Raw genomic sequence first — 10,795 nt, forward strand, 5'->3', positions numbered from 1 at the left:
ATTTCCCCAACATGGTGCATAGTCTTCTTTTTGTCATACAGAAGGTATAAATCTTACTAAATAGACTGAAACAATTCTCAGAAGATATTGACTGATTTCGTTACACTAGGTAGCAAGATTATCTAACATGCTTACATTTGGTTGGTTTTTTAAAGAGATGATGTCTTAGCTTGAACAGCAAATGACCGTCTCTCAAAGAAATCAGAGTTTTAACTCCTGTTGCTTGATTCTTTTTCTTATATCATCTAACCCTGATTTTGAGCTGCTAAAACCTTTCACTTACAGTCTCAACTCCAGCAGTAAAATGGGAATCCCGTGAGCAGCAGCGGAGACCCAGAATTCAATGCTTATCCTGAAAATTGGGATGCTTTATTCCCAGCAGCACTTTGTCCCATAGGGCTTTTGCTGTCAGGGTAGTTGTCTCAACGCTTAGCTTGATTTAACCCCAGCAAGTATTAGGCATGTTTTGGGGAAATTATACTCGAATTTTTACTATAGTTTTTAAGGACACAGTTCCCTGGACACCAACACAAGCTTATTGCATTCAGCAGAAAATGTGACATGGACAAACAGTTGAGTTAGGCAAAGTTAGTGCTTGTAATAGTGCCTCGAGGAGGTCTTGAACTTAACATACCTTAGATGATTTCAAGGCCTCATTGTCATGTATGTTGTAATACCTTGGGATGCCTTCATTATATTTCACTGTGAGAAAGCCAGAACAGAAAAAATACTGTCATTCACAGATGAAATACATGGATCAGAAGGCTGTGCCCTGTATGTGTAGGCCAAGCGTGTGCTTATCAGAACTATGGTCTGGAATGGGTGAACAGAGGAGCCTGAGAAAGACGGGTTTAGAAGGAAAGGAGGCATGAGACAATGTGGAGAGAAGGGTTTTCTCCTGTCTAGTTGCTTTCCTGGAAGGTTGCAGAGCAACAGTTAAGACAGAGGACACGGTGCTCAGTCCAGGCTGGAACAGGCAATGGAGTGTTCAGGAAACTCGTTTCTGTTAAGAACAAAAGGTTTGATTCTCCCAAGCCGAAACAGGCTGAGATAGGGCTCCTGTGTTTCCATCCAGAGGACCATGTCTTGGGCTGGTGGTGTGTGACCTGCATGTCACAGGCACAGGGGCTGCAGTACAACTGAGTGGTTCAAATCTGCTGCCTGTGCCCACGGCAGAACAAAGTGTTTGTCCTTTCTGCACTACAGCCCGTTACTGTCATGCTGACCACATTGCCTCCTGTTCACAATTCCCACACAAATGGCCACAACCTTCCTCTGCCTATGTAAAACTTCTGTGTAGGAGGCGAAAACAATAAGAATAAAAAGGGTGTTTTGACCTTGATCTATGGTTGCCTGGTAAAGTGCAATATGAATTGGTAGCAGAGCGGTGGTGACTGCTGCACCACCCTTGCCATTCAGTGCCATTGGCAAAGGGACCTGGGAAAACACAAAAGGTGTCATCTCACTTCACTGTTTTATTTCCCAGGCTGCTGTTTTGCACTTTTCACTGTAGAGGTACCTGTGGCATTTTCAGTCTGTAGGAACCACATCTTGGGAGTAGGAAAATGTATCTACAGTATCTGTCTAGACAAGGTCATTTCTGAACGATGACCTCAGCTGGTGTTATCTGTTTCTCTTAGTAGCTGACCCTAACAAGTGAAGCCAGAAGTTTTCCCTGTCAAGTAACACTGGGAGAAGGATTGCATTTGGGACAGGCTGGCTGAGGTAGGTTTGGTGTCCAGCACGTTGCAGGCTGCTGTCAGGGATGTGACAAATGCTTCTACCACCATCAACTGTGTGTCAGCTGCATCCATCACTGTTCAACACAAGAGAATTGTCCATTTTTAACCCAGGATATCTTAACTGGTTTCTTCTTGTTTCAAATGCCATGGAAAAAAAAAAAAGGATACTTTCCATTGGAAAGTAAATGTCTTTAATAAATAAATGATGGGCACACTGAATATTACCTAACAGTGCTGCCCCACAATAGGTGAAATATGCACAGTCAAGCTAGGAGTACTCAGTAGTTTTTGCACACATTATTTTTTTCTGCACCACTCAACATAGTCTCATTATGCCCCATTAAACCCTGATAATTAAAACAAAATATATTGGAATTGTTTATCCTGGACTTTGTAGGGAAATGAGGTTCATAATAATGCCAAGGGAAAAAATTTACACTAGAGCACAACTTCTAATTAGAATAACAATTAAGCACAAGCATGCTTGCTTTTTTTTTCCAATAAAGGTACATTTTCTTCTTATTCATTAACTAAAATAACTTAGAATTACGGAACACGAAATGTTACACTTTGCAGTCTTGGTTTAATCAGAACATCATATTTTAGGTGCCATGCCAAAAGCAACAGCTAGGATTTTTGGGGGAATAGGGGTAGTCTTCAGTATGGACAGTCTGGAAAAGGATTGGTGACATAGATTATACACTGTTATGCCATGTTGCATCACAACATCCGTAAGACAAGGCAAGGCTGGTAGCAAACCTCATTGTGATAAATGCCATATCAAGAGCAATGAGGAGCACTCCTGGCCCTGAAGAGCTCTCCCCGAGGCTGAAATTCGGAAGTATACAGAGGAAGAGCCCATGTTAAAGGACTGAGAGCCTTGCCTCCAGCTCCAAGCATCTCCAAGGGCACAGCTACAGCACCAGGGGGCTGTCGGATCCAGCTCAGCTGTGCCTGTAGGCAGAGCGCCATTAGTCATTCACTGCATCTGTACAGCTCCAGGTCTGCTGGCTCGGACCTCTGACAGCTCATGGGTCAGCTCAGCATCTTTCACACAGCATGGAAGCAGTGTGATTCTCCTCTGGTAAATAACACACTTTGCATTTTTTACCTACAGGCATACAGAAAGCAGAATTCCAGAGGCAAAAATACTCAAGGTCTAGGAATAAAATCCAACCCCATGGTAAAACTACAGTTACACTTCAGGTCCAGGCTTGGTCTGCAGGCTTGAAAATTATGTTCAGGGTGAGGCATCCAGTAAGGAATGCTCTGAGTTGTCTCCAGACTGCCTGGGGTAGCACCATGGTTTGACATGACAGCCATTTCTGGTAGAGCAGAAACTCTATGGTTCTGTTGTCTGTATAGGACATAAAACATTTATGTGCTTTACTTGGAAGACTCATGAAGGATATTTGCTTAATATACAAGCCCTAGAGATTGTCCCCTGAAAAGAGAGGAGACAAACTGGGTGTTTAATATAAGTTCCACAATTTTCCTACAGATACAGAACCCTCGGGTTTGTCTCCAGTCCCTTCCAGGTCACACATTCAAATATAGACATGCAAATGTGTGTATCTGTAAGTTCTTTCTTAGGTTCACCCATTGGCATTGTGTTCAGAACAGCTTCCTTCCTGGTTCATCCCAAACTGCTTCCCCAAAGATACTCCTAACTGAGGTGGAGTGCTCTGGGCTAATTTGAGATTGCCACATCCAGAGGCTGCATTTCAATGGCTTTGTGCAAAACTCTCACACACCTAGGCTTTTTCTCCTCTTCTGGCATTGAGGAGAGTAGTAAGCAGGTGTGAATGAGACAACTGGGCCTCAAAGCAGCTGTATTCTCTTTCTTCCCACTACATTTACTGCTAGAAGCCCTTCACAGAATAAAGGGACTGCTAACTTTCTGTTGCCACAAGGATGTGGGCAGCTATAGATTCATGCAGATCCTAACTGCCCTAATTCAAAGCTAGATCACAGTCTGTCTTAATTCTGGAAAACAAAATCTGTAAGCTTTTCCTGTAAGTGTGAAAAAAACCCTTTAGTGAGCAGTAATTGACCTTTAACTGAAACCATGATTTTAGTGATGCTGTGAATCCAAGCTTCATAATACAAGTAGCATTATGGCATAAATCCCAGCACACTGGTTCACATCTTCTCACAAAAAATCTTACACGGTTATCCGTTTGGGAGTTTGAGAAGCTTCAATGGGAGTTTCACTTGAGGAATAATTACTGGATCCTCCCTGAAGAGAAACACATCTGGTCTATTATCCCTTACATTCCTTGGCATGGAGTTGGAGGACTTGATACAGCACCCACTGAAGCCATGGGGAGTGTCCTCTCTTCCAGAAGAGTATTTGATTCATGGCTCTAGGAAGGAGGTTCAAATACAAAAGAGAAAATGAGACCAATCTTATATTTATTTGAAAATTAATCTTTTATATTACAGATTAAATTAATATATACCAAGTATCCGTGTTTTAGAAAAATAAATTTATTACAGACATCAGTATTTACAGAAAGAAAACCATTTACACATATATATATTTTTTAATCTTACTGGAGAAAGAAAAATCTCTGTGACATTTCTACCCATGGGAGGAGATATCATTTTCTGTGAGAAGTCAGCCTCCTTCAAGGATTGAGGGAGACAAGAAACCTAACCAGGCTTAAGTTACAACTCAATGAGTTGATTAAGGAACTGCAAAGGGCTGGTTGCCTGGATTAAATTGTAGCAAGACTGAAAGTCTAAGTCCTGTTCTTCACGAAAGAATGGAAGAGAATCAATCATACTTTCCTTCCAACCTGCCCCACACACAAGACCAGGACAGCATCTAGCATGTTTTCATGGACTCCCAAAGCTCAGTGGTCATCTTCTTTCTTTCTGATAAAATATGGGGATTCTGACCCAAGTTTAGGATCCCACAGTACAGCCACTGAATAAACACACAAAGGCAGTCTCTGCTGCCACACAGCCTAACAGCCACAGCAGACCATGGTGGAAGAGAATGATTTTATGAAGGACTGGCTAACCTTTCATCATGCATAGGTGTAGCCCCTGAGTAAGAAGTTTGCCGATTCCCAAATAATGACCTGTGTGTCCCCCAGAGTGGCTAACAAGTCCCATGGAAGAAGGTCTCTGCATCTGGTAGAGCTGCATAAAGCAGAGGGGGAAGAAGTGCATTTCCAGGTAATGCAGATAGTAGAGGCCTCCAAGATTAGCACTAGGAAACACCCTGAAAGCAAACCCCTCTGTAGGAGTGTACATCCCCACCAGACCATGCAGTTAAAACTGAGTAAGGCCGTGTTATTCAGAGACCTGCACCCCATCCTGTATTGAAGCAGCACATCATACCTGTTAAATCATGGGAAATTCTGAGCCTCAATGTACGGAACAGGATCTTAAGTGGAATGCTGAACTTAACATGTTCCAGCTTCTTCAAATATCGAGTTCTTGCTGTCAATGATTTCCTCTTCGAAAGCCAGCCTGAAACCTTTCCACACAGCCATGGTGAAGGGTGAAGGATTTGAAGCACAGATAAATTTCTGGCTCTTCCTGTCCTGTAAACTGAAATGCCATCACCCTTGGTATCTTCAGTGGCAAATGGAGAACCAAATCCAGGTGCATATCAAATGTAGACAAAAAGGGGTCTTACTAATGACAACCACACCTTGTTGCCACCATGTCTTTATAATTTTTAAGGACCACATTCTGTTTGTCATCAAAGTAGAGAAGATTGAGGGACTTCAATTCATCTGGCACGCAGCAGGGCATGCTGATATCCTGAGACAGTTTCAATGTATGGACTATGGACTGCACTGTGGCATGGTTTGTTGCATTTAGGCTTTCTGCCAAGGGGAAAAAACAGGATCCTCTGCAGTGGAATGCATTGTAGCCACTCGGGTAAATAATCCACCCTGACCAGCCAATGGCATGGAAGTCAACATAGAGCTCCCTTCGATGACAGGCTGCTACCTGGCTTTTGACAGAAGGGCCTGCAGCAGCTCGAGGTCTCCTGCTCATGCCTGCGCTGCTGCTGCTTCCAATGAGCTGGAGTTCAAGAGGCACATGTGAAGCATCATTCTCAGCAGGGCTCATCTCTGGTTCTGAAAGGAAGTTGTGTGTTAATCTTTCTGAAAAGAAATTAATTTCCTGAGTACAGTATTCTGCACCGAAGTCTATTCCACAAATCCACATCAAAGACCGCAGAGTGGATTTTAAAATGAGAAACTGTGAAAGTACCAGAAGGGCTGTGTATTCAGTTGCCATTTCAGCCATATTTCAACCACTGACAAATCTTGTGTTTCACTTTGTGACTTGAAAGGTCCCAACACATCAGAAAGATATAAGAAAGTTCAATGATATAGGATATACCAAACACATTCTGTGAACTCCAGGGGTCCTTTTCAAGGATGAATCTAGTCTTTATGTGGCCACTCCTACTACACACATCACACTGAGCAGGGGTAACAGAGGGGTGAAGATCACAGCCCTTTTTCTCTCTCCAGTATGGTCCTCCCAGGAACTCAACCCATCCATTTGCAAACCAGAGTTTATTCCTGTCAAGCAATACTTTTTAAAACATTTTTTTTTTCACTTTTTGGATCTAAAAAAAAAATACTGCCAGGTTTACTGAACCCTGCTAGAGAATCAAGCTTACTGATAACAGGTTTGCTTCCTCAAAGTATCTTCTGAGAAGCCTTGATAAATGTCCACGGAGACCTCAAGATGCTGAAAAACATGGATATGCACACTGACTGCAAACAAGAAGCAGGTCTAGGGAGTTTCTCCACTGCATACTCATTTCTCAGTCCTGGCACAATATTCCACACAGAGCCTGATGCTCATTAAATTGAGATCTAGGATTTCACTACAAAAATTTTCATTGGAGAACAAAAATAAACAGACCAACCTCACTTTTGGCTTTCAACAATTTCAACATCTACTTCTTAATATTGATGCAAGTCCTACCTAGTTTCTTTCTAATATGCAAATACAATCGTTTACCAGAAAACTCTGCAATCCCAAAACAGAATAGTCTTTGCCCCTCCTCACAGCTTTTCCTCTTTGTGTTTATCAGGCTCTGAAATCCATCCTCAGCTGGTTTTACTGGAAGACCAAGACAAAGCGTTTTGTAATTTAAGGGATGAGGGCGTTGTCTTTAGTCACAATGCTAATTAGTCACTGGAGTTAAATAGGTGCTTAAAAAAAACAAGCCAAGGACAGAGAGGCTTGAATTGCTTATTTAACAACCTCTTCCACTCTTGAAAACGGCACTTAGTAACTCTACTTAAAGTTGCTTTACTAGCATTTCACAGTTTTCCAGGCCACTGACGTCTTTTCTTAGCTGAAACCTTACCTACAGTTTTCATGCAAAGCACCACAAAAATAATAGAAACAGTCACTACAAAAGTAGAGCTTCCACAGCTTTAAAAACAAAGTAAACCAGATTCTGGCGAGGCTTTATGAATACTTCCTGAAAATGTAGTTTTACTGAGGGGAGAGGCAACTTCAGATGCTGAGTGACCTACTAGCAAGAACTATCAAATTAGACTGATGGGTGACAAAGCTGTACTTCAGATCTGTTCAACACTACAAGTAATTACTGAGGTTAAGTATATATGAGGCAGCAGAAGGTAAGAGAAGATGAAGTTCATATTCTGAAGGAAAGCTACTGCTCTCATGAACTTACCTGTGGAAGAGGGTACAAAGCTGGAAGATCTCTGTTTGTTACTGTTTGTGAAGAGAACAAGGAGAGCATTTCTGCTCTCTTGCAAAGCACCCTGGTTCTTAGCAAACTTAACCAGGTTGTTCTCCACTCTATTGCTGAATACATGTGCTGTAGTTATCAGAAACCCATGGTTGGAGCTGCTGTTTCTAACCCACTTGGAAACCTAGTAATGACAGGGAAATGAAAAAAGACAGTTTCTATCTTCTTATTACAGCATTATGATTTAGCAATGTGCTTATTAGCTTATTGCCTGATTCTTTTTCCTATGACTGAATCACAGCCTACACACATGATGTCGGAAATGAGGTAACTATAGAGCTGAGACTCAACCGAGTTTAATATTTAGACCAGTAATTCCACATTTAAAAATAAAAAATACTATATGCATTCCCCATAGATACATTTATGGGAATTTAATTCATTTCAGCATATTTCCTAGTGAATACATGAGTCTAGAAGTTAAAATTAACACTAAAACAAATTCTGTCAGTTTCAGCCAAGAATTTATTTTTCAAAGCAATCTTAGTAAGCAGTAATATGAACTGTCCAGCTTCTCCATACGATTAAGGCTCATTTAAATCTAATAAACATAGTATTTGAAGAAATAAACTCTCAAAGGAATTTTCTTTATCTAATTGTTATAACTACATACTAACAGATAAGGCCAAAGCCATTCTCAAGCAGGCCTTAAGACTTAAGTAAGGCAAAGCATGTTGCTCAGTCTTATCATAAAACTCAGGGAAAGAAAAGTAGTTTCTGAGAGTAGAGATTTAAACCAAATAAACTCTATGTTTTAAACCATGTTTGGGGGTTTCTTGCTATGGAAAGGAATTCACAGACCGTTATAGTTTAAAAGTATCTTCAAAACAGATCTTGAAAGTAATAAATTAGTCTATAGAGGAAGTTAAAAAACAATCCAACCTGATAAATTCCAGAAACACCCCGTTAAAGCACACTGCAAATCTGCTCTGCAGTAATGTCAGAGGAATAAAAAAAGAGAAATGAAAGCCTACTCTTAACACACCATCATCGATGCCATCTCCTTTGGCAGCCTAAGGACTAACTCATTTTAATCACAATGACATACTTTGCCCATGTCCCTCCCATCTCTAGGTTTGGGTTACTCAATTCTCATTCCTGTTAGCAGCCTAGTAACACTTCTTTAATTCAGGTAGCCGACAGGTGTACTTTTAAAGTGTAGGGAGAAAGCTTCTCCCTCTGCGGCTGTCAAGCAGTTTGTACTGAGCACAAAACCCAGTGTAAGTGCAGTACTTCAGTTAGGGCCTGTCTGTCATTTTAAGAGATTTAGAATTAAATTAAGTCATAATTCTCTGCTTACTGTCTGTGTGACGTTGAATACTACCCAGCCTTCTGTGTACAGGGACAACAATCTTGATGCAACGAGATGTTTTTTTTGTGGCTTCCTCCCACTCTCCAAGAGCTCATACACTTCCACCTTCATGAGAGCAATACAAGAAAATAGTAAGAAATAAGACCAATTGTTCTTCCAGCAAAACAAGGAGAATGAAAATTATGTGCACTTCTGTCACAGAATAGCTGTCAAATCATACTATCATTCTAAACCAGACAAGAACCTGTTCTTGAACAGCTTAATAAGAAACAAGTATTGTTACATACATGTACTTGTAGATATGTTCCATGGTAGGATTCTGGACTGCTTGATATTATAGAAAAACATCCTGAACACCCCTTTTCTTTCCTATTTGAACATATTACACTACAAAAGTCTTCTGTTCCTTCCCATCTTTGTCTTCAGGTTTGCAGAAAAAAGTCCAAAAGTGCCTTTTGACAAAAGAATGTAGACACACTCAGTGTCAGTCTTCATCTGCCCTATTTTCCTATGTATCCCTGATTGCTATTATAGTTTGTAAGAACAGATCATGCAGATAAATTTCGATTCGAATTTCAAAACATGTCAGACCCTAGAAAAATACAGTATGGCTTGAGATAGGTTTGACACATGGATAAACATGTGAGGGAGAGCTCACTGCCCCAGTGTGTAAAGGACAGCACACTGTCAAAGCCAAAAGGTTGTGTCTACTTATTTGCACGCTGGAAGCAAAGAGAAGTGGGGAGGACAATCAAATAAAGTGGTAAGTGACTGCACCCCTCCTTTTCATTAAATGAAAGCACAGGCAGGTGTTTATCTGACAGACTATTTCTTCACTTACTTTGCAAAAGTGTTTCACATCAGCTCTAGACACATGTGTCCTCTTCAGCTTGAAGACCCTGAACTCAGCTTTCAGCATCTCTTCGCCCTTCTCTATCGCGCTAATGTCGAAGTAGAAGCGGTACTGATCCAAGCGAACTGGAAAAAAACCAGTCTTCTTTAGGAACAACGCGAGGCCCCGCAAAGGCATACCCCCGCCTTTCGCACTGCAGCGTCCGGGGCCGCTCCAGCCTGTGAGGCGGAGAGCGGGCGGCGCGGCGGCTCCGCAGCGGGCGCAAGGCCGCTACCCAGCCCAGGAGGCGCCGCCGCGGCTCTGCTGTGGGGACTTGGCTTCTCCGCCCGGCCCCGGCCGCCGCGGTCCGGCCCCCGGCCCACCTTGGTCCTCGAAGCTGCGCACCACGTTGCCCTGCAGCAGCCCCGGGGCGCGGGTGATGCCGTTGGCGTCGGCCACCCTGTTGAAGAGATCCACCATGAACTGGGGCGGCCTCTTGCGCGGCAGGACGTCGGGCGGCAGCTCCTCGATGTCGAAGACCTGCCGCAGGCGCTGCAAAGCGGCCACCAGGACCTCGTCCCGCGGGCCGGGGGCTAAGGGCTTGCCGGGGTCCAGGGGCAGGCCGCGGGCCGCCCGCAGGCTCAGCAGCCAGGCCAGGCCCAGCCACGGCCAGAGCCGGCGGCTCGCCATGCCGGCGGCGCGGGCTCGGCCCGGCCGCCTCAGGTGCGGCGGCGGGTGAGGGGGCAGCGACCCTCCCGCCGCCCCGCCCGGCCCGGCGCGGCCCGCAGGATGCGCAGCCCGAGGGAGGGCGAACGGAGCCGCGCCTCGACCGGCCCATTAAAGCCCTTGGAGGCTCAATGTGACCTGGCCCTCGGTCGTTAAGATCAGAGGGCCGCCGGCCAGGGCGCGGGACGGGCAGGCGGTTTCAGGGGAGTCAGGTGCCTGCAAAGACAACCGCGCTTGGGAGAACCTTTAAGGTTACTGTTTTAACCAGGTCGTGATTTGGGCGTTGCTGATGTCGCCTGCCGCTGCCGCCACCGCCTCTGCGTGTTCCAGGGGCTGAGCCTGCAGAGCCGCCGGGTGCGGGGCCCCGGGTCTCGGCCCTGCTGCGGGGCACACTTCTGGCGCTGGCCCGGAGCTGA

The 10,795-nt window shown here is 44.0% G+C and overlaps 1 protein-coding gene across 1 annotated transcript; it reads right to left on the bottom strand.

Moving 5' to 3' along the window:
- Positions 1–5,393: 5,393 nt before the first annotated feature.
- LOC104551024 (bone morphogenetic protein 2) lies at positions 5,394–10,343 on the bottom strand. Its single transcript, XM_062001742.1, has 5 exons — positions 10,037–10,343; positions 9,663–9,799; positions 8,810–8,926; positions 7,432–7,633; positions 5,394–5,845 (listed from the first exon to the last, which is right to left on the bottom strand). The coding sequence occupies exons 1-5, from the start codon at positions 10,341–10,343 to the stop codon at positions 5,394–5,396; spliced, it is 1,215 nt and encodes a 404-aa protein (XP_061857726.1).
- Positions 10,344–10,795: the final 452 nt, after the last annotated feature.

This window comes from Colius striatus, chromosome 8 (assembly GCF_028858725.1).
Source record: "Colius striatus isolate bColStr4 chromosome 8, bColStr4.1.hap1, whole genome shotgun sequence".
NCBI classification, from domain to species: domain Eukaryota; kingdom Metazoa; phylum Chordata; class Aves; order Coliiformes; family Coliidae; genus Colius; species Colius striatus.

What these genes read in the sequence shown, in the direction of transcription:
- LOC104551024 (XM_062001742.1), bottom strand. Translation starts at nt 10,343, where the DNA reads ATGGCGAGCCGCCGGCTCTGGCCGTGGCTGGGCCTGGCCTGGCTGCTG. An exon ending in GCGCAGCTTCGAGGACCAAG is followed by an intron (nt 9,800 to 10,036) that starts GTGGGCCGGGGG and finishes GTTTTTTTCCAG; the next exon opens with TTCGCTTGGATCAGTACCGC. An exon ending in CTTTGTACCCTCTTCCACAG is followed by an intron (nt 5,846 to 7,431) that starts GTAAGTTCATGA and finishes ACTTCCTTTCAG; the next exon opens with AACCAGAGATGAGCCCTGCT.